Source organism: Megalops cyprinoides, chromosome 20 (assembly GCF_013368585.1).
Source record: "Megalops cyprinoides isolate fMegCyp1 chromosome 20, fMegCyp1.pri, whole genome shotgun sequence".
Lineage (NCBI taxonomy): Eukaryota > Metazoa > Chordata > Actinopteri > Elopiformes > Megalopidae > Megalops > Megalops cyprinoides.
In genome coordinates, this window is record NC_050602.1 from 12,824,594 (window position 1) to 12,849,050 (window position 24,457).

Consider the following 24,457-nt stretch of genomic DNA (forward strand, 5'->3'; position numbering starts at 1 on the left):
AAAACTTAATTGCCTCTTGTCTTTATTCCAGCCAACCAATTTGTTTTATACAAGATGATGCTGATTAATATGGAATGTTTTGCTTTTGTAATTCCTGACTGACACCTCTTATGGAGGATGAAACGTTGTATGGAGGATTAGTTAAAAATTAGAGACATTATGAAATATATATAATTTATCATTAACTAAAAATGTGCAAAAGGTACGATTGTAAGTATAAGAGATTTAAAATGCATTTATTCATGCTAACACGTATACTGTCATGCTTCAATTACTTATTTACACTGCACCACCGCACTCTCAATCAAAGCCAGTAGACTGGATCACTTGGAGATCTTGTCAAACCTATATAGAAATAACTGGAATACGAAAATATAGAAGTAGGCGTTGGAAATATGAGCGAACCGTCCGAAGTAGGACAAAAAGCAACTGTTTACGATTATATTCACAAGAATATTGCGTTTCATTTAAATGTTATACACGTAATTTTTGTCAGTCGCATAATTAATTACTTTAGTATTATTTTTTATGGAGTATGTCGTTTTGCCTTACGTATTGCTTACTTGTTTTGAACTTAAAATGATAAATGCGCAGCGTTTTTTCTTGGTTAAGTCCAAGAAGACACTCTTTTTGAGAAAAATTAAGGTAATTAACATAAGGTAATTTATGATAATTCAGCATAAATGATCGAAATCATCCGCGTATACTAATTAAATACACCCCTACAATGCCATCTTGTGGGTCTGATGTAGTTTTAGGCAATGGCCTGCAGGTGGCAGTAGGTGCCCAGGCTAGGTGCTAAAAGAAAAGACCCCCCCGCCCCAACATACAGACACATGCATGCATGTGCACTCATTCTGACACAGGCAATCGCTGCTGTCCTGACCAGTGCTTCACACTGTTGTCCACTCTGCTTTTCTGTTAGGGTGCAGAACCCCACTGAGCTTCAAGTTTTTCAAAGTTCTGTGTCACAGGGAATTATCATCTGTCTAATCCCTAATCACCCCCCACCTGGCTTCCTTCATTTTTGCCTGCTCTCTACCCCTCCCCCTCAGCTTTTCCCACCAATCTCCCTCCTCATGTCCTTGAATTATTTTTTTGTGTTTTTTTTTTCACTGCTGACAGATTAGTTTTGTTAGTTTTTATATTGAAGTCACCTTGTTGTGCAGTAATGTGTTCAGACTCATTGGAAACTCAGATTTAAGGTCACTTCTGTGAGTTTTCTCTTTTCATTCCTGCCAGCCGGTGTAACAGTGTTGGTGTGATGTTGACCCATGGACTGACATCATGTTCTGTCGCCACAGTGACACGTGGGCGGCAAACAGGCACACCTTATCCCTGTGCTGAGGCCCTGTGTGGGCATAAGCAGGAGAAGGGGGAGGCAGAGACTAATTGGTCCAGAATTTAAATATTTCATTCACTATGGCAGAGATTGTCTCTACGGACCGTGCAGACACACAAACACACGCACTGCAGCATTGGGACTGGGGGACAGAGTGTGTCCTGATTTTACCTTGAGGTTCAGCAGTGCTGTGATTTCATGGGGGAAAAGTGCCACTGAACAATAAGGGCCTGACTGTCTCACCATTTCCCCACTCATACATATACAACTACGTGCACACACACACACACACATATTCCTTGACTTTCCTTATTTTGCTCTTCTACTCTGATACACCCTCATTTCTGACAGTTAGCTCATGTACTTCACGCTATCCTTCCCTTTCCTTCTCTCTCTCTCTCTCTCTCTCTCTCTCTCTTTATCCCCTTCTTTCTCTTCTCCAGAAACTTAGCTCTGCTGTCTCACTTATATTGGGGGATAGTGAGCCTAATTCTGTCCCGTTGGTTGGTCACCTGCAGTGTTGTTGCTATTCTCTCCAGGTGCTTTTTGGAGAGTGGGAGAGATTTAGAGGGAAAGCCAGGTGGCAGTAAGCAAATTGTATGCAACTCTGGGGCAGAGGGAGAGAGGGGGCAGCTCTTGGAAGTCTGTTCTTACTGTTCACTCCACAGAGTTCCCACAAGTCTCTGCCATTGTGTGGGTGCATAAGTGTCCACATGTGGCTGTGTATGAAGGTGCATACAGTAGCGCAGTGTCTCTGCCTCTTTGGTGGAGGAGATGGTGTGCTAAAGCAGTATGTTATCCCTGACAAGAACCCCCGGGTTGTTGCCCCCCCCACAATTCCTCCTGGCACCCCCTCAATCGCCCCACAAACCTGCACAGCCCTCAGAACTGATGACAGCGGCGGTTACATAACTGTGCCGTGCTTGCCGATCGCACAGTGCTGATTATAATTAATATTACAGAGAGAGGGAGAGATGAAAAGAGCTGGGCTCTGCTGAGCTCTAATGCATGCAGGCAGAGCCAGTGTGACAACGGGGAGCACAGCGTGTGTGCGAGTGTGTGTGTGTGCGAGTGTGTGTGTGTGTGTGTGTGTGTGTGTGTGTGTGTGTGTGTGTGTGTGTGGCTGTACGTGTTTAAGAGCTCAGCTGATTTTATGAGGAGCAAAGAGAGCTGTTTGCATTCAGAGGATTTTGAGTTAAACAGGGACATGCATCTGCATATCATCAGACACAGACCTTGCGTGTGTGTGTGTCTGTGTCTGTGTGTGGCTCTATGTGCATTACGGGGGTGCTGATGGTTACCATGACATTGTGGTCAAGACAGTGACATGTGGTTTGAAGAGGGGTCCCTAGTCCTGGTTATTTGGTGGCGTGCAACAATCTCAGTTAAGACCGATATTTGCTAGTCTGGTTGAAGCTGAAAGTTTTCAGCACATTTACCTATGTGTAATTTTTCACATTGTCAGAGTTTATGCCTGTAAGTATGAAGTTATATTGTCAAATTATTTCATATCATTATTCATGTTATTTTGAAATATGTGGAACTGAGTCAAACAAAACATTAACATGGTGTAGTATGAATTTTTGAAGTGTTGAAGTGCAACATTAAGTGTCAGTGATAGTGGGTAGCATTAGAATCCCACATGAACTGAGTGATTTTTCTTGAAAATGTGGTTATGAAAATGTGAGTTAGCTGTCAGTGTTAAGTGGCTCGTGTTACATCTGTTGCAGTATTTAAAACATAGATGTGCAGTCCTTCCTATCTATTCTGCTCCCATAAATAAAAGTTCTTCAAAGGTGCCTAAGAAACCATGGTAGTGTTTCTTATATTCAAAATATATACCTGTAACATGTTGGGCAGCAGGAAGCCAAGCATACAAGAAGCCTCCTACTGATCACATCAACATCAACAATATCACTTATCACAGTCACTAACCAGGAGATAAGGAGAATTTGGCCTTTGCATTTTTACTTAGTAACGTCAGTTCACAGAATCACAAAATTGTGCTCAGTCACAAGCTGTACAATGTATAAATTAAAATGCTTTTTAATTTTCATGATTGTTAATATTACAATCTTCTCCTCTCTTTCAAGGATGTGTTTACTAAATTAAGAAAAGCAGAGAAAGAGCTATCTGTGCCCACAAACTTTGGTAGGAAAATCCCCACTAGGCCTTGCTGGTGTGGTTTTTGCTCAATGCTCAACGCTGACAAAGTGCATTTTCACAAGAGGAATTAATGAGAGAGTATGTAATGAGAGAATTAATGAACAAGCTGCACAGAGGGATGTAAGTTTGCCCTGAGACCTACCATGTTGCTGTATCACAAGGTGCTACAGAGAGGCATCACCTCCTACAATGAGGCTGCCAATCAGCTGGTGGCTTTGCTCACCAAACCCAGCAACCCAATAGCCAACGACTTAGTAATTCCTCCTAGGGTTCCTCGCCAGTCCTAACCAGCCGTCTGAGGGCCCACAAGTCAGGGGTCAATGGGATGGTGGCCTTCCATAGCAAACTGTAAGGTTATGTAGGGATGACTGGTGATTAACAGTTTCCAGAACCCCTGCCTTTGAGGATGCCACATCTGTCTGTGTTTTTAGTTAATGCAAATGTTTGTAGCTGTCATAATCTTGAGATGGTTGTATCTGTCCTCATAATCTTGAGCCACAAGGTAAGCTGTGCAGTTCTGTTGAGAGAGAGGAGCAGTGGTTTCCTCACAGTCGTCCCTGCCAGCCCTCTGCAAATACTTTCCAGTATTACCTCTGACCCCAGGACTGCACTGGCCCACTGGATAGTGAATGTACTCACACTAGGAGGAATGTTTCGGCTCTAATTAAAAACAGATTTTCAGTGGTAGGGATCGTGGTGAGGGCAGTGTATGGAAGTCACAAGTATATGTGCACGTAGGTGTGTGTGTGTGTGTGTGTGTGTGTGTGTATGTGTGTCTGTGTGGAGGGAAGCCATATGCGGCACCTGAAAACCAAAGTACACACCTGAGATCAAGATCAACACCAGACTGAATCCAGGCTGGTCTGGTCTGGTGTTGAGATCTCTGTGTAAGCGATACTGAACAATATTTTCCTTCCAAAAAACATCAGTTACGTTTGCTTACTGCTGGATAATATTATTACCTGTCATTTTCAAGGTATTTTCAGCAGACAAAGAAATAGCCATTTAGTGGCATTTAACTGGTATCAATCAGAATTCATATGTAATTGGAAAGTAGTAATTGTGAATATGTAAGAAGTAGCCAAACTGTCCTAAAGCCCTTCAGGTTTCTTCAACAAACTGACCTGAGCAACACATCTTTCTACAGGCAGCAGACAGAATTGTGCCTTTGCTAGATTATACTTACTGCACAGATCTCTCTATATATATATATACATACAATAAGTTACACATAACAACTGGATATATAAATAGCCATCTAGACCAGTGATTCCCAATCCTGCTCCTGGAGGCACACTGTCCTGCATATCTTCTGTCTATCCTTGCTCTACCTACCTGACTGAACTCATCAGTAGCACTTTTGATTAGCTGAGCACACCTGATTTAATCAAGCAGCAAGGATAGGTAGAAGATATGCAGGACAGTGTGCCTCCAGGAGCAGGATTGGGAAACACTGATCTAGACATAAAGTACCTGTCAAAAGTTTGGACACCTGATTAAGATAATGGAAAACATGCATTCAAAGACATTTTGATCTTATGCTTAAATTCTTGAAATTTGTTTCTCAGGCAAATATAAGCAGTGAAATTGATGCCTATGTGTGAATTTCTTTCATTAAACAAAAAAAAAATCAACAACAACATTTTGGCTACTTTGAAGAATTTAAAATATAAGATAGTTTTGATTTTTTTTTAACACTCCAGCACTTAATTTCATTTGTGTTATTTCATAGTTTTAACGTTTTTTGTTCTATTCTAAAATGTGGAAAATAGTAAAAATAAAGAAAACCCTTCTATTAGTAGGTGTGTCCAAACTTTTGACTGGTACAAAAATCAAATAAGAATAAGAAAGAGAATTATATCTTATTCAGTTCTAGGAGAAAAATAATCAAAATTTGTGTTCTGTGAGTTGATTTGGGAGAACATAGCAATGTCAACTGTCAACTACTTGTTACACCTCCAAATCTATGCAGTAACATTAGAACCCTCTCTTGCTACCCCTCAGTATCTATATCATAACATTACTATTCCATTTTTCTGCATTTACATGTTTTACTCTGCTCCAGGTTAATTCCATTTATACCCACCAAACAGTATCACACAAACAAAATCAGACATGGGGTGCATTTCAAAAACAGAATTATTAAAACGGTATTAACAATTATTTCATTTTCTTAACTCCATTGGGAACTTCAACTGATTTTTGGTACAATATGGAATGGACAGGTGGATAAAAAGTATGTTTCTATTGCCTGGCTGACGCTGTGGAATACAATTTGTAGAAATACCTAGTGAGTAAATGAGGGAGTGAGAGAGTGAGAGGCAGGGAAAGTGAGTGAAAGAGAGAAGAGTAGCAGTGGATGAGGAGAGGGGAGGGAGGGAAAGAGGGAAAGGAACACAGAAAGACAGAATGAGATAGAAAATAAATTAATGAAAAGAGAAAGCAGAGCGTTTCTTCGGTCTTTCCCTGGGGGGTGGGGTGTGCGTGTGTGTTTTGTGCCTCACGGCACCGCAAGCCACACATCTCTCAAACACATCTGCGCACGCAGACACACGGGCAAACACTGAGGCACACGAACACACACACACACGCGCGCACACATGGTGCAGGTCCCCTGATGCGCTCCATACAGCTGCCTCAGTGTGGCCAGCGAGGAGTGCGAACGCCTGCTGTCTCATGCTGATGAGAATAGTAACACTTCTAACTCCTCTCTGCCCTCTGATCACATCCAGGATTCCCAAGGCCTCTGGATCCAGAGAAAGGTGCAGAGAGGATCATAAAGATTCTCATGATCATCCTCTGCATCAGTGAACACAGCATCATTGCCTGCTCTGTTGCTTGCAGATGCAAGATCCACTGTCTGTTCTGTTGCATGCTGGGAACACTCCTTAACTGAATGATCTGGGCTTCCAGGAAAGCTGTTACAATAGGACAAGAATAGTCCAAAAAGAGTAGTGTCAGCGATAAATGAATCGAAAAAGAAGAAGGTATGAAACAGAGCTCTACTGTACAAGACAATGTGTGAGCAATGGGTTAAATGCTCCGTGTCAGGACCGCACGGGACTGGGAATGTCAACAGGAGGTGAGGTCAAACCATGGGGGGCATTTGGGTGAAGGGATTCCTTGTTGGTATGTTTATAACGACCCTGGAGAGCAGGAAGTGGTCCCTGAGGAAAATGGGAGAATGATCCCAGTCAGCTGCTCCTGAACCTCGCTGCACAAACGTACACTGAGCACAGACTCAGAGACCACAGCTCGAAAAAGGCTGACACAAAAACCCACGGCTGCTAAAAGTTCGTATATGTGACCACTACCAGACCTGTAATGGAGGAGCCAAAGATGCACTTCCTTCTACATCATGGAAAACATTTAAAAATGAAGAATGTGTATTCTTTGACATTTTCTCAAGTTATTCAATTTCAAAATGAAAATAATAATAATAAAAATAATTTCAGTTTCATGACAATGAAAACATTGCAGTCACAACCTTAGGGTGAGTTACTTTCCATTAATGACCTATGAATACTAATGATAAACAGATGCAAAAAAATGTAGGATTTATTATATCACTTTATATACTCACATCATTTTACTATACAGTAATAATACTGTCATTTCATTGTTTTTTTTAAATTGTATGCAACGCTTGATATTGTTGATATTTATGGAATGCAATTCATGCCACTAAAGCTTATTGAATTGCACTGAGAGAGGAAGAGAAAGAGAGTGTATTAGCATGTGTAAATGCTTAACCAACACAAGTGCTCTTGTCATGCAAATAAAGCATATTTGTATTTGAATTTGAATTTCAGAGGGAGCGGTACACAGACACAATGCTAGACTTCATCTGAGTCTGTCTCAGCAGCAGCAGTAGTGGTCCTTTCCACTGGGCTGCTCTGGGAGTAACTGGGTGCCATTGGAGCTACTCGTGGTTGCTATGGCCACCATTCATGAGACCCCTTCTTCATTAATGTCCCCTGGTTCCTTTTTGATTAGTCACCAGTGTAGCTCTCACCATCCCCAAAGCCCAGGCACTTACCAACCTATCCCCCCCCCCCCCCCCCCAAAAAAAAACCCTGCACCCAGCACCCACCTTAGCACGGTTGCCATGGAAAGGATGGTTGTTGGGGGTTACGAAAGGAGTCATATGGGGAAACCCCTCTGATTTACCAGCATTGACCCTGTGGGCTCAGGAAGGACTGTACTGTGTTTCACAGCTAACAGACTCGTCCTCATAGGGGGCTAAAGGAAGCCTTGCGGTAGACACCAACGATTTATTCTTGCCATTTTTAATTCAGTGGACCTTTGTCAGAGTTAAAGCAAACAGCAAATTAACTGTCCGTGTGTCTCACAAGGGACAGTGTTGCACAAGTAACTACTACTTGTTAGTATCAGTGGGCCTTTTATCCAAAGTGCACCAAGGGCTGTGAAGGCTCCCTACGCAAACACAAACATATAACACAGTTAATAAGATGAAATGTAAGGGGTATTCGCACTATGAATGGGCATCGAACTGTTGCCAGCACCACTACTGTGGGCCCTAATCCCCCTAACCCATGCCTTGTCATGGTGGGTTGGGGGGGTGGGGGGGGGGCAGTAGGAAGTAGAGTGGATGGTACCGGCACTTTCCACCCTTAGCAACTGATCCTGGATCAGAATCAAAATTTCATACTAAATGGTAGAGGTTAGGACTGGGGGTTGGCGAACTCTGTTCGTCGGCTTGTAGCCAGTGTTGATATCTGTCTATCTGTCCATATCTCTGTCTGTTCAGAGAAGAGAGTGTGTTTGTGTGTATGTGTGTGTGCGTGTGTGTGTGTTTTGGCTTTCTCTCGCATAATCATTCAATTAATTCTCCTTGTCCTGAATACGTCCTCAATAGGTCTAGTGTTCTTAATATTTTCAGTCATGTTTAGCAATATTATACGTAATTATATGCTTTTGTTGCAAGAAAATGGTAGGCACTGGCTTGTTATCATATTCATGTGGTTTATTTTCCTGGCTTTTAATGGACTGGACCATAGCAAGCGGTGCCCTGCTTGTGCACAGTGAAGGACTTCCTCGCACCGATACGTTTTTCACTTCTGCACGCAGTCACGCAAAGGAGGTTTCTCGAGTTATTTGTTTTGGATCTGCGCACGGTTGCATTGAAAAATTAATGCAACCGTGCAAAAATTAGCAATCAAAATAAATCGACGGATTTGCGCCTTCCTTTGGTCAAGTAATTCACGACCCCAAACTCCAGACAGCACCGGCATCTACTGAACATCCACCGAATAACATGGTCACGTTTTTTTTTAGTTAAATTGAGGTTGATGTAGTCAGCACGCTGCTTTGCTGCTAGGTGAATTTCAACCAATGTTTCCCTGCCAGTATCGAAGCATAACAGTATGACAATATTGGAATTTCGTACGTGAATCAGTGCGCCTGCGCACCGATTTTCCTCAAACCCCCTCCTTCGAACACAGGGTCACGGCTGAAGCTGGTACGCTGCAGTCTAACTGCTTCATAGAGAGAGGGCCGGGGAGAGGACTGCGTCGGTTCCAAAACGTCATAGATTCTTTTTTTTTTAATAAAACATCACCACCATATAGACGCCCCCATCATTTCTATCACACATACACGCTTTAGTCCGGTGCATTTCATCGCTAGCTTTCCCTTTATTTGCGCAAAACCCGAACCCAGCCATGTCGAACCCAGCCATAGCGACCAAGGAGGAGAAGCCAGAAGAACAGAAGGAGAACCAGTCTAGTTGGAAAGATTTTCTCTACAATCCGAGAACTGGGGAGTTTATGGGTCGCACCGCCAGCAGCTGGGGTAAGAAGCCAGGAACAAGTGATGCAAATTGGGTTGCTTATCACTCACACACACACACACACACACACACACACACACACACACACACACACACACACACACACATAAACACACAGAAGAGACGACAATGATTATTGCTATATTAATTGGAAACTTACGTACAAGTATGACAATGGCCGGTGACGCTTAAACAGACCTTGCTTTAATCCACCATCCATTCATTCATTTATTCATGCATTCATAATGTATTTTTTATAAAATATTATTTTGCCGGTAATAGTAGGCTTTCGTCGTTTTAAACATATAGGTATTACAGCAGCTAGCTGCATTTATTTTGCAGTATTAGCTACTTACCTTCCAGTTCCACTCAAATGATGATAGTTCGCTAGAAACAATCGTGTCCCTTTTGGAGCTGGCCGGCTAACGGTCGATGGACATCAAGACATCTGTCCGGCTGTTTGCCGTCTTGTCAAATACGATTGTGCTTGGTCCGAATACAGAATAACGTTTGCACCTAGTGAAATTAACAGAAATGCGGAAACGTTTCACACGTTTCTGCGGCTACTGTGTGGGCACCCTCCGCTTATTCCCATCTAGCTGCTATGACAAGAACAAGTTAATGCGTGTGGTAGCATGTACCATTTTACTGTATTTTCTAGGTGCTTAAAATCAATCAATTGCTACATTATTTCGTTCTCTAGACAACATGCATTTGCGTGTTTTGACAACACGGCTCTTTTGATAGACAGTGCGAGAGCCTAGGTATTTAAGTTGAGACAAGAGAATTAGATTATGTTATTAGGTATGAGGCATTGAGCCGCGGTATTAACATTTTAAACCGATTTGTGATTAATCTTTTGACTGAGAATACCAGGCCATTCAAGCCTCCAGCTAATGCTGAAAGCCAGGCTACATATGTAAATATGCATACTACCGGCCATAAGAGCTGAATGTTGAGTAACATCCAAACAATAATAAACATGTTCTGTTCACGTTTAGACCTGTGATCATTATTGATTTGAGATGTTTTCTTGATGACAGCGTAGTAACAATTACGTGATTGTCGTTTAGTTTTCTCTGCGAGATGTTAAGCTCCTATCAATTTGTCTCGAGAGGGAGTTCTTGCAGGAGATTGGGGGCCAGAAAAAAATCTCAGTTTATTCCACCTTTGCGTTGCATGTCCTCTCACCCTCAAAAGTTGTGTCGAGTTTAATGTTAAATGAGTGCTATCCTAAACAGCATGTTATTGTTAGCTAAATGAAGGACATTTTAAAGAACATATTTCCGAGCTACATAGACTGCCTATGTGATAGATACCTTTGGCTTTCTTTGGGGTGGGGGTGGTGAAGCATCGAGGCATTTCTTATGATCAAAAGATTTTTTTTTTTTTTTTTTTTTTTTGCTGTGGTCACCGACATTCCTTATGTGAGTGAATGTGCCACAAGATCCGTGCCAACACAGCGGCACTGCTGCTCGTTGTTGGGTAAAAATACTTGACTGGAAATACCCTTGAAATGAAAGGGACGACATTCTTATGGTGATACTGTAGTACGAGGGGGACTGGAGCCGATCGCCCGCCCCTTTTCAGTGCCAATCACTTGCCGCAATCGTGACGTAGGCCCCAGTAATTTGAAATTTAAATGAATCCTCCGTAGCCCACTGCCGCGAGAGGAAAATTCCACTTCTCTCTGTCCCATCCTTTTTCATTTCTCGGAGTCGGTCGCAAATCCCAGGCGACACGTTGAATGTAATTTACAATCTGCTCGTCCCGTTAAAACGTCCATATTTGTTCTACGGCGTTCATCAAAGAAAATATCACCGGACAATTTTTTACATGCATGTTTTGTGATGCATATTATTTTTAAATAATTTTACTGATAATCCATACATTGATTCATTCGCGATGTAAGGTATATACGTATCCCCATATTCTAAATTATAACATTTTTTTTCCCAATTACGAGTGTTAGTGACTGGATTCAGCTTGTGGGCAGGTTACATTATTCCTCTATCAAAAAAGAGCAAAATCTGTCACAGTATCTATCCCACGCGTGAGGCGTTCCTTCTTTCCTGGTGGATAGGCCGAGGTGTGTGCGAGGCTGCGGAGGAGCGTCTCTCAAGGTCAAATCCGCTTCCGTTGAACTGTGCCGGGTTTTCTTGAAATGGAGGGTGGAAACAGTGCTTGAGAGAGACAGCGAAGTATGACTTTTTCTGCAGCCGAAAATAAACGTCGATGTTTTTTTTACTGGAGGGTTCTAAACGTTTGCAGCTCATAGCGCAAGAGTGAATTGGGTTTGTGCGTTGCACACGTTTACGCGTGCGTGCCAGAGCAATTGTTTGTGAATAACTGAGTTCCGTTTATATAAAATCACTGACTGCACGCCTCTCATAAAGAATGGATTTATTTTCAGCTCTTTCTGACCGGCAACGACTGACTGCACAGAGTTCAGAGCAGGTGCAGCTCAGAGAAATCCTGTTGGATAGACACTTCAGCGACAGCAGCAGGTCAGAAGGAAAATGTCATAATGGTAAACTGACTTTTCAGGTAATGAATTCAGAAGAAAGAGGCAGTTTTGGGGCACAAGGGGGTGTGGGACTGCAAGAGAGGTGTGCTTCTGTGGAAGTGAGGATAGTGGGACAGGGACTCTCCCATTCCTTGCCTGAACTCTAAGTATGTTTGTGCAGTGAGTCTCACTCTCTGGAGAGGAACAGTGAACAAGGTGTCTGTGTGGATGTCCAGAGTGCATGTGAAGTGTGATTTCATCATATTATTTGTTTGACTTTCTGAAAGGAACAGTGAATATGAAAAGGGTGGTAGTGTAGCATAGTGGTAAATGAATGAATGGGCAGCGGTGTTGCATAGTGTTAAGGGGCAGGGCTTGTAACCGAATGGTTGCTGGTTCGATTCACTTACCCTTGAGCAAGGTACTTAACCTAAATTGCTTCGGTAAATATCCAGCTGAAATGTAACCAATGTAACTCTGTCACTCTGGAGAAGACTGTCTGCTAAATGACAATTATGTAATCTAATATGAATGAATACTCATGGGGTGAGTGGGTGGTGGGGTGGGGGTGGGGGGGCTGGAGGCTAAATGTCAAGCTGGGGAGCCGACGACCACAGGGAAACCAAGGGTAGGATGGAAATATGCCAGAGGTTTCCGGGATAATGCACTGCTGTTTGTAGTGAGATGGGGCGAGTTTGGGGTGAGAGGATATGAGATGGGTCTTGTTCTCTCTGCCATCTGTGCGCACAGTTCAGAGGGAGAGCTATTAAATCTGTCATTTGCAGGCACATTCCAAAACAGTTACTCACACACAGACACAACCCTGGGCCCCTCAAAAATACATGAAATGTACAGCTTCCTCTTACATACCAAGCACAAAGTCTCCCCTCATGCATGCCACACACAGTCACACACACACTATCCCCCCAAATACACCAAACACACAATCTTGTCATGTGTAATGTGCAGGGTTACCACTCTGGCAGGTATTTTGATGGATTTTTACTTTCTTGTTTGTACTTTTATATGAATGCCAGTATTTTCTAGCAATTCTGTCTATCCATGTATTTGTTTTGAAATGTTATGATGAACTGTGATATTCCTTTTTGACTGTATATGAGTCAGAGTCAAGGGAACATGGTGCAGCATATTACATAATAGTGGTAGAGGTTTTACTCCTCGTCCACACCATGTTGTGTTGCTGTTTCTCCTGCTTGCTGTGGACAGTCCTTTTTGCACTCACTGAATGAACAGACCAGATAGTTAGCATGTAAGTGTAGTGCTTCCATGGCACAGACAGACCTGAATGAATGCATATCCCAGAACATTTGGTTCTGTTCCAAATTCTGCTCTGTGTCATAGAATCACTTCAGCACTGTACTCAATGTGACTCAGTGGTTTTTATCATTTCATTTTTTTTAAATTACACCTGCTATGATATATATATTTACTGAGTACATATATATTACTGGGAAAGGCATCCAGTGTAGGTATACATGAGATTAAGAGACTGAATCAGGAGAATTAAAACCAAAGATGAGAGAATTTGGTTGAAATAAAAGCTAGCACGCATGCGGCCCTGGAGCAGATCTTACGGCTGTGGTCAGAGCAGTAGTGAGTAGTGGTCAGGAACTAAAGGTCAAAGAAATCTCTGTTACATTGTTTCTAATGCTACGGATTAATTACATTTCAAATTTTATGCCAGCTAATGTGCTGGTTTGGTCCTCACCGAGTTGATGGGTGCGGAGATTCCTGCAGAGAACTGAGTGTGAATTAGCTAATTAAGTACTGTCATATTTAGAAGTGTTTTATGTCACTGTGTTAAACATGCAGGTAATTTGTTTGGGATCATATTAGACAGACTGTCAACAATATGAGCCTATTGTGAATCCCTCTGAATTTATGGACTAAAACTGCAGAACAATGAGGGTGATGTTTTTCTGCGTAATTTGTCATGGAAGAGGTTGAAATTATAATTAATGAAAAGTCATGTCAAATAGAGACTGTGGTATTGAAAACTTGTTTGCGTATGTCAGTAACACAAGGATTAAGTTGTGCATAAGTGCTTTTATAAAATAACACGTAGTGAGAGTTTGTAAATGGCGGTATACTCACAAGGTAGCATGTGGGGAATATGTGAGTCAGCTCAGAGTGCAAAATAGAACCAAGTTTTTGAAAATGTTCCGAAGCTTTGCACCTATGGAGGATTCTAACACCAGAGAGTACCATTGCCGCTTGCCGCATGCAGACATGTAAGGTGAACAGTGCCGCGTCCTAAGGCAGCAGTGTGTGGAAACCTGAATTTATGCCAGTGATTTATTGTTTGCAAATTGTGTTTGAATTAGGGAACTATAGTATTATAAGCTTTTGTCATTACAGGTCAACCAGATAATCCCTAAATAACTGTAAACCGGTGAATGGAAAAGATCTTAATTCACACTACATTCCTACTGTCGTCACAGAAAACACAGTCATGAACACAGTCAATAGATTAACATTTAAACTCTGTGTTCGCAGCTCTCATCTTCCTCTTCTACCTGGTGTTCTACGGTTTTCTGGCGGGAATGTTCACTCTCACCATGTGGGTCATGCTGCAGACGCTGGATGAGTCCACGCCCAAGTACCGTGACAGAGTCTCCAATCCAGGTAAACTCCACCGCTCAGCAGAGTAACTGCAACATGACCGCAGCGCTAAAGAGGTGCTGTCAGGGTAACGAGAAGGCTACCACCGAGAGAGAGAGACAGAAAGGGAGAGAGAAAGAGAGAGAGAGAGAGAGAGAGACCAAATACTCCAAGTGGCAGGGTCAGGAGTGAAAAACACTCTGCCGGGGTTCAGGGGTCAATAGCCTCTGGAGGAATTGCAGCAAGTTGAAATACCAGAATGTCTCAATCTTTTAGGAGACTCGGGCCCCAGATGGCCCTGGCTGAGGCGAGGAGAGTAAGACGAATCCTGTTGTATCACTCTCCCTCTGTCTGTGTGGTGTGCGTATGTGTGTGTGAACATGTGTGCTTTTGCGTGTACGTTCCTTCATGAATGTATGGCCAAGTGCATTTTGGGGTCCTGGTAATCTCTTTATTTGTGTGCTGACAGGGGTCTCTCTCTCTTTCTGTGATGCCAGGGATTTCTCTCTCTGATGGTAGAATTGTATAAATCTTAAACTGGGGACACGCACACACGACAGTTGGTCAAGACATATTAGGGGCTGAGTATCGTCTGCAGTCACTGCTCTGAGTGCCATACTTGTCTGTTGGCGCCTGTAGTTTATGGTTGTTTGTCCTAGTTAAACATGTAGACTCAGCCTCAGCCATCAGTGAGAATATTTCACCCTTAAGCCAATCAGCAGGAACCGTCCACAAGAAAGAATGGAAGTTAACAAGGAGAAAGGAGGCTCACCATCTAAGAGGAAACTTTTTGACTGCAGTTATGATAGCAATTTGAACAGATGAGAATGAAGACAATTTATCGGCACATACTAGAGACACTAACGTCTATAGCAACAAACTCATGAAGTCTAATCTCTGGTATGAGACTGGAGACCGCCTAGGCAGCAATTTTTTTTTTACCTAACCATGTAAATGTTATTGGTCTCAAATTAGATTATATTGTTTAGATTAGATTAGAGTACATTTTTAAATGGACATAATGTTATTGTTTCTGATAAAAAAGATCATTAGTGTGGCCTGTTTACTAGCTAGTTAGTAGAGGACACTGCTGCACTCCTTGTTTTGAGAGTTTGCTCTTCACAGATGCAGAGCATATATGTAAATAAGCTGTCAGCTGTCTTGACACCAGTGATGTTGCTGTGGTCAAAATGTTTGTCTGCATTTTTTATTGAATGCTTTTCACTTTAAACATAAGCAATGGTTAAATAAAATAAAATATGTCTCTGTGAAGAAATTTTCCTCATTATTTTTGTAGTGTGTGAGTTCCCTTTATTTTCTTGTAGTTCTCTGCTTGGTACTGAGTCACCTGCCACTAATTGAGTGATAATTGACTGAGTCAAGGTGCAACAGTGGTCTCTACAAACCAGCTGTCAGCCAGAGCCTGGGTTGTGTGTTCCAGCACGTCCTTATCAAAGATTATGGGCTGACTCTGGCCGGCTGTGCTGTCGGAGCAGCTTGACCGGCCGTCAGGTGTGTGTGCTGTTTGCAGCACGCCCACACTCCAATTCTGGGTGATAATGAATTCCGCCCACCGTCAGACTTTGCGAGTATTCCTCCTGTTCCTCTCCTCTCCTTCCTTTCCCTCCCCTCTCTCATCTCTCTCTCCTCTCAGTTCAGTTTCCCCTCTCCTCCCTCTTCTCTTTCTCTCCCCATTCTCTTCTTTTCTTCTGCTGTTCCTCATGACTACTGTTTCTGTAAAACCAGACGAGTCACTAACATGCTTTAAGCCCCCAGATGACACCACATCATACCTCTTATCTGTATATTAAAATGATCTGTTTTCTCATTTGTTCTTGATATAAAATAATACAAATATTGATGATTATAGGCTTGCTTGTTTTGATATCACTATTAAGCAGTCATGAATAAGTATCAGTGCCATACGTGGGGAAGGGACTACTGTTATGGTGATGTGTCTCATTGGTCAGATCCCCAGAGTAGGCGGGACTTGTGATGAGGGTGTGGTGTCACCTGCACGTTAATTTTAACACCAGGAGGGGAAACTGGGGGAAGCAGGCTGCTGAGATGCGAAAGAGCTCAGTGTTCTTCCCTTCAAAAGCTCCGCTGGCCAAGCCCCAGAGTCCCCCTGGAACGGTCATTGATGGCAAAAGCCACTTCACAGAATTAATTTGTGCTCCTTAAATACTTTAATGGTATTCATCGAAAAGAGTATTCATGCTTCTGTGGTTTTCAAACAAAAACACAAATCAATGTCTCTGTAACAGGAAAAGACAAATCCAAATAATACAAAAATATCAAGAACTGAAAGCATTAAGTGTTATTTAAGAGTAATATAGTAAGAAGTGAAAACCAGTGACAACATTTATACAGGCTTGTAGTTCTGGTACTCTATCCTTCCAAATCCTGGTACATTCTGGGTTGGCTTTGGAGTGTCTGATGCATGGTGACTGCGAGTACCATGTGAATCTTAGTCACAGTTATCCATAGACCATAGAGAGAGAAATTCAGCAGCTCTTTGCTTAGACTCAACTGTTTCTCTGTGATGAGGCAAGGTTTTCCTTTTAGGAGCCAGTTAGCTGTTGAGGTTTGTTCAAGGTATACTGCTGTGCTGTGTTAGTGTTCCCATCAGAGATGTGCTGTGGGGCGCTGATAGTTCTCACCCCAGTGCACCTCTCTGACAGAGAGCTGTGTGGACATTTTGGGGAGATTTTTAAGACCGGAATGACCCCTCAGGGGCAGTGACATTGTAACTGCTCAATCCTATATTAGGATGTGATGTGGGCCTGTGACAGCGGTCTTTGTCTCTCAGGGTTGGTGATAAGGCCGAGGTTGATGGATATCGTTTTTAACCGAACTGACCCTCTGAAGTATGGGAAGTACGTGCAAAACCTGGAGGCCTTCTTAAAGCGTGAGTTCCAGCCACTCTCTTCTTACCTCAGAGACCCTCTCCCTCATTTTTTTTTTGCTGTGTCATGTTACTACGGCATGCAGGGTTTAGTACTGTATATAATGTATGTGTTTATGTGTCAGAGAGGGTGCATGTGTGTGGATGTACATGAGTGTGTGTGTGTGTGTTTGTGCGTGGGTGCGCATGAGAGGGGGTGTGTGTGCAAGTCCGTGTGCGTTTGTTTGCACACGTGTGTGTGTGTGGGTGCATGTGTGTGAGTGGGTGGGCGTGCTTGGTTGTGCATGGACATGTGTGTGTGTGTGTGTGCGTGTACATACGTGTGTGTTCTTCCTCTCCTGACCCTGCTTGGCTCTGCCCCTCAGAGTATAATGACACGGAGCAGGAACGGAATGAGCTGTGTGTGGCGGGGCAGTTCTTTGAGCAGGACGACCAGGCGGAGAAGAAGGTGTGCCAGTTCAAGCGCAGCCTTCTCAGGCAGTGTTCAGGCCTGTCTGACATCAACTTCGGCTACGCTGAGGGCAAGCCCTGTGTCCTGGTCAAGATGAACAGAGTGAGTGTCTCTCACCTTCTGTCCCCCCCCCCCTTCTCTTGGTCCCTCTGTCTCCTTCTCTTGTACATAGAAGATACTATACTTACCATTTATGTATACATTTGCATTTATTCGTTTGGCAAACACTTTTATCCAAAGTGTTACAAGTGAGGCAAGTACAACATAAGCAAATAGCCAAATAAGAAGTCAACAATATTAGAAATGCTGCATGACCAAGTCTCAATAGTTGGTCAGCAAGGTCCAAGCTAGCTAGTAGAGATACAAGTGCATGAAACCGTAGATATGAATTTTTTATTTTTAAGGAAAACAAAGTTTCAAAACCTGAACATACTTAATGTGGATCTATTCCAATTGATATTTTTTATTGCGCATTTCAAAAAAGACAAAAGAACAATTGCTCTCACCCATCACAGTGCGGTGCGCCCACTCCAAAAAACCAGCTAGTCTCGAATCAACACTTGAAGTCTGGTGGGTAATTGGAAGAGAGAGATCAGTGTGTTCATTGCTTTGGTATTGATTTCTTTCTCTCTGGCTCTCAGATCATTGGACTGAAGCCAGAGGGCGATCCGTACATTAACTGCACCGCCAAGGTAAGCCAGCTCTGCTTCGCTCTGTGATGCTGCTGTGCACACATGTGCGGTGCATATGTGTGCTTTTACCTCGACCCTAACCGTGACTCTCGCGCTGTGTTGAAGCACGTTCTCAACGTCTCAGTGCATGAGTATCATGCTGATTGGCTGAGAGTGGGAAACCCTGTGGCATGAGAATTTGATATAATAGTCAGTTCGCCTACAAGTGTAACTTGAAAATCTATGAATTTGCATACATTCACAGTTTCTTCTATTTTGGTTTAATGACCAAGACAAAAATATAAGGGCTACTATGCTTTTGTAAATGAAATATTACATAACCTATCTACCACCTATAAATGGCTTGTTTCTTTTCTTAAATTTAACAATTCAGTCATTTGCTTCGGTGTTGAGTTCTCTTAATAAGCAATAAAACGTATTGTTTCCTAAAAAGGATAGATACACTAAATGGATGCGTCAAATCAAATGGTATTGCTAGATAAGATTTAGAGAAATACAGTATGTGGTGTTGGTTTAATGTAATGGGTCGGTTAGAGGGTTTGCGCATGTGCGTGCGTGCATGTGTGTGTGTATGTGTGTGTGTGTGTGTGTGTGTGTGTGTGTGTGTGTGTCCTCACTGTGCATTTCAGGTCTGTCTGTGTGGGAGTTCTGTCCGTGTTCACCTGTCTGTCTTTATCTGATCTCTCTACATGCTGACAGTAAACTGTGGTAAGCAGTACTTCAGAGCAACATGGCTCTCCATAGGTCCTAGAACTAGCCAGTTTTCTGTGCGCTGTCAATCTCTTGCTCTCTCCCCCCTTCTTTTTCTCTCTCTCTCTGCTTTTCTCCCCTTCCCCTCTTTATCTAGAAAGCCACCTTATAGCCAGTTCAGATAAGGTGGACTGACTCTTCATTTATAGAGAGTAAATGTCACCATTTACACTGGGGACTTCACTCCTCCAATAGGATGGATCTGTGTGGTATTTTATTGCATTGTTCAAAGCCACATGTCTGGATTTAGAATATGATATAGCATAATCTCATATGCATACTCTGTATGTCATTCAAAATGTCCATCAATATTTCTAGCAAGGTTTGTAGTATAGAGAAAATAATATACTTTTTGACCACTAATACCCGCTTGTGGCTCTCTCACTCACCAGATAGCAAATAAGATTGAACCTTGGGAGCTCCAGTTTACCGACAGCTTGACAGAATATCTTATGACAGATAATATGAAAACTCGCTCGAAAACAATGGTGTGGGACTAGCTAGGGTTTGGTGGTACCTTTCTACCAGAAAATGAAGGTGTCTTAAAAGGTGGGGTGAAACTGGCTTAAAGGCAGCTTACTCTGAAGTGTAACAGAGGCCTTTCCCTGACCTCTCTCTCAAACTCTCTGACCTCTCCCTCTTTATTTTCTGTGACCCTTCTCTTTCAAACACTCCTTTATGCAGACCTCTCTCTTTCTCTCTCTCTATCCCTCTCTCTGTGATACGTGTAGTCATGTATCATGTTAAATGCTTTTTAACCAGCATTCATAGCAGACAAACTGTATACCTTCTGTCTCCCAGCTGCAGAGCAGGTAGCACTTGATCATGATTATTTTACAGTTGTTTCATTGACGTACATGAACCTGCTTGACCACACACTGAAAATCCCAGCCCACTTAGTGTCACCAAAATTTGTCTCAACAACAGTGAGTATTTTAGCATTGTTCACGTTTATATATTTTCAATGTAATTTTAGTCACCTAAAACGCTACCATTTTGAACAGCAGGCTCAACCCCTTTTCCTGACCTCTGATCTTCATGTCTTATCCTCACTGCTGGTATGAAGGTATACAATGGGTGCTATTCTCCAAGAGAGAGAGATGCATTCACCCGCAACGCTGTGACTCTACTCTGATTGGCTGGTTCCTTCCTGCCCCCGCTCCCCTCCCTTTGCTTATGCGGTTCATTCAGAAGAAAACTGAAGGGGGCAGAGGGCCTCCTTTGTCATACAATGCAACATTTCTCAGTCGTGGGGCTTATGTTCTAGACCGTAGCTACACTGAAAATCTGACGCCTACACTGTGCACACTATGCCCTCTGCTGGGCTAAGTGGAGTATTGCACCTAGATCATGCTCTTCGAACCCACAACGGCTATTTTACACTCTACAAGTGAACAGTGAGCAACAGTGGAATGGCCACTTATTGCAGGATAGGCACCACTCTACTGATGCCATCCGAGCAGCTTGTAGAGTGCTCGACAGAGGTGACACAAGGAAGCCCCGGTCGACCTACCCACCTATAAAGAGCCTGTATTCACAGAACAGACAGTCTGCACAGAACAGAAAGTCTATGACAATCACCCCTGCGCCCATGCACACACACATACACAGGAATAGATACTGCCTCACCACACCCTGCTGCTGACTGTGTGTGTATGCGTGTGTGTGTCTCTGTTCCACATCTCTACCTGCGTCATCACGTGTCCTCCCGTGTCCCCCCTTGGAATTTGGTTCATTGCCCTGACTGCTCTCTGCCTTCCTCCTCCTTACACAGAGAGAAACTTCCCTACAGATGCTGTACTTCCCAAGTGAAGGAAGGTTTGATAAGATGTACTTCCCTTACTATGGGAAAAAAGCACATGTAAGTACCATCTCTCATGGGTGTCTGTCTGAATATGACAGCTGGAATTTGAAAACAGTTCAGTGTAGCATAGTGGTAAGAAGCAGGACTCATAACTGAAAGGTTGCTGGTTTGATTCCCTGCTGGGGCACTGCTGTTGTACCCTAGGGCAAGTTACTTACCCTAGAATTGCCTCAGTAAATATCCACCTGTAGAAATGGATACCATGAAAAAACTGTAACCTGTGTAAGTCTCTCTGGATAAGAGTGTCTGCTAAATCCCAATAATGTAATGTAATGTAATATAAAGTTCAGAAGCCTGTTTCTGAGCATACCAGGGCTATACTGTATATGAAAATCAAGAGGAGGAGATTTGTAGATGTAACAAGTCAACTGCAATGCCCTACCCTACTCTAAGTGGCTTTTTAAAAGTCAAAAGAAACATGTTACTTGCTACTGTAAGTATTGTTACTTGAGAAGGAGCAGTAGCTGAACTGTGTGTTGTACTTAAATCATCCTGCCTCCCCCGGGCCTACAGGAGAAGTATGTTCAACCTCTTGTCGCGGTCAAGCTGCTGCTGACGAAGGATGACTACAACACCGAGATCAACGTGGAGTGCAAGGTCGAGGGCACCAACCTGCGGAACAATGACGACCGCGACAAGTTCCTGGGGCGCGTGACGTTCAAGGTGAAGGTGATCGAGTAGGCCAGGGGGCTGCCGGAGTTGCACAATTCCAGCTTTGTGTGTGTCTGCACTTCCCGCTCCCTTCTTCCCTAACCTCGCCCATCTGGGACTGACCCCTACCCTCTCCAACCCCACCCCCCCCCCCTCCTTCCCACTTGGGACTGCCCCCCTCTCTGTAGTGATGGGTGGTGCTGGGGGGCGGGGGAACTCTTGGTTGCGCAAGTGTGTGCTGCCATATCTTAGAATCCTCACGTGTTGCTGGCCCCCTCCCCCCAAACCGACACCCAATCCTACCCACATGTTAAAAGAACAAAATGATCCCCAAGTCTGCTATCTGCTTCTTACACACATGTATCCTGCCTCCGCCTGGAACAACCGTTCGAAAGAAGACCGTGAACATTATGATGTCGTGCCATATTAGGGACCTGTAAATAGTTGTACTTGAAGCGCTGAGTTGATGTGGTCTCCCCCCACCCTGAGTTCTGTGCAGTCTTTGTGATGTGCTGTTCTCTATGTACATATTTAATGGGATTCAAAACACTGTTTTTCTGTGATAGCTCACAATGTCAGACCGTTGTAATAAATCATAAGTAATAAAATAATGATATAATGTAAAAAAAAATTTAAAAATAAATATGTTTCTAAAAGAAAAAAAATTTAAAAAATCAAACTGAACCCTGCCAATGTCGAAAAGAAGTGATTTTTCTACCTCTGCTGGACTTCTTGGTCTGTGCAGATGCCTTAAGACCTGTAAAAGCACACGAAATAAAGGTGATTTTAAACTTATTTTAATCTTAGTATGTGCTGTTGTGGTGTCTGTGGGTCCCTACAAACCTAGCAAAAGGTTTGAATTAATTATCTTAAAGAAACTTGTACGTGAAGAAGCTACTCACTTCTCTGATGTCCCCATCTGCCAAAATTCAAATTACACCTAAATATAACGTTCAACACCAAACACAACTCATTAAACAGAGCAGCATAATTGTGATGCTCGGTCCATTGCATACATTTTTCAGTGTAACCGACAAGGGCAAAGATACAAACAAGGATAAAAATTGACTCGCATCCGCACTAAAGGCTCTGCTAAGGATTCTAATGATGGTTAATCCCTGTTTTGGATTATCCAAAGAGGCTCATCACATAATGAGCGGGCATCAGCGGTAAAGGTTGTATTATCCAGGCCTACTGCATTTTGCTTCTGGTGTTCCTCAGATTGTCAGTGAGGAGCAAGGTCTGATACCCATAGTCTGATGCTCGGAGAGGCAATAGAATTTTTATTAAAGATTTGCACTAATTGAGAATTTTATTTTTGCAGTGATGTGTGTCTGACCACAATAGCAAATCTTTGTTGGTCTGAAAGCTTCTTTGAACCAATGGGAGCATGCTCTGTTTTGGTCTGTTTTAAATTTGGATGAATGGGTTATTTTCCTAACTGTGGGTTTACTGAAGACTGAGTTAGAATAAAAAAAAAACTTTTGAAGTTCAAACTGGAACAATAACAAAAAAAGGATTTTCTGAAAATTTCCTGAAATATTATCCTACCGGAATATACTAGACATTTGAAATTTCACCTGGACTGGTGCTGAAACAGCTAGAAACGTCCCTGGTATTGAATCTCATTTGGTATTGAATCTGCAGTCTTCTATTATCAGATTGAACCTCTGGGATCAGAAGGTCGGACCACAAGTTTACTGTGCTAACAAGGTAAGTAGGACTGAGAGGAAGATGTCTGTTGGCTGCAGAGAAGCACAGAGATGTTTAAAAGACATGCATGTTTTATTATTTCAGATATTGTTTTCAGATTTCTTGCAAATCCATGCTGACTGCAATCCTATTCATTGCCTGATGTTCTTATTACAGGTGTCATCCCTTCATATTATTTGCACAACAATACTGAACACTAGTTGTAATTTGTCTTAAACATTTGCAGTGATATAAATATACCTGAGCCCTGAAAACAGATAATTGCTCCTCAGACATTATGAAAACATACCAACAATTTTACATTACATTTTTTTCCACATAGAAGAGACTTATTTAGGGAGACGTACAACATTTACATTTTACATGCATTCTGTAACACATGTATACAGCAAGGGTTTTACTGGAGAAAAGGAGGTTAAGTACCTTGCCCAAGGGTGTAACAGCAGTGTCTCACTGGGGCCTACCATCACTGGATTTGCAGTCCACTGAGCTGACCACTATGCCAAGCTGTTACCCTGAGCACTAATGCCAGATGATGCTGCGATATACATTTTAATCAAAAGTAATAACAAAATAATACCTTATTTCAAGTGAGAGAAATAAAAATAAAATTTTCAATACTAACTAATACCTATCTATTAGATTTTTTACAAGTCAATGCACAAATGTACATATTTATAAAAGTAATACCCTTTATAAATCTAAGGGTTGGACAAAGTTAAAATGTGGACCTAGTGGGCAATATAAGATTACCCATGTTGCTGAGGGGAAAGGTGGAGATCAGTGCTGGTAAGTCTTAATTTACATCTAATTCCATCTTAGATAATAAAACACATGTCAGTGTAATAAGCAGGATGTGGATACATTTTATTTGAAAGCACTTTTGTAAAAATGGCAGTGTGTCCTGTTATAATTGTTTGAATTTGAAATTTGCTCATCACTAATGTGTTGGTGGAATGGTGTGGCATTGAAGAACTAGT

At 42.5% G+C, this 24,457-nt stretch overlaps 1 protein-coding gene across 1 annotated transcript; it reads left to right on the forward strand.

Moving 5' to 3' along the window:
• Positions 1-8,943: 8,943 nt before the first annotated feature.
• Positions 8,944-22,559, forward strand: atp1b3a (ATPase Na+/K+ transporting subunit beta 3a). Its single transcript, XM_036554838.1, has 7 exons — positions 8,944-9,322; positions 14,344-14,472; positions 17,261-17,359; positions 17,722-17,909; positions 18,449-18,499; positions 21,024-21,110; positions 21,627-22,559. Exons 1-7 carry the CDS (start codon positions 9,193-9,195, stop codon positions 21,792-21,794), a joined length of 852 nt encoding a protein of 283 aa, XP_036410731.1. The 5' UTR covers positions 8,944-9,192; the 3' UTR covers positions 21,795-22,559.
• Positions 22,560-24,457: the final 1,898 nt, after the last annotated feature.

Excerpts from the sequence above, each read along its gene's own strand:
- atp1b3a (XM_036554838.1), top strand. The coding sequence starts at position 9,193 with ATGTCGAACCCAGCCATAGCGACCAAGGAGGAGAAGCCAGAAGAACAG. Across the intron at positions 9,323-14,343 it reads TCGCACCGCCAGCAGCTGGG|CTCTCATCTTCCTCTTCTAC; the intron begins GTAAGAAGCCAG and ends CTGTGTTCGCAG. Across the intron at positions 17,910-18,448 it reads TCCTGGTCAAGATGAACAGA|ATCATTGGACTGAAGCCAGA; the intron begins GTGAGTGTCTCT and ends TCTGGCTCTCAG.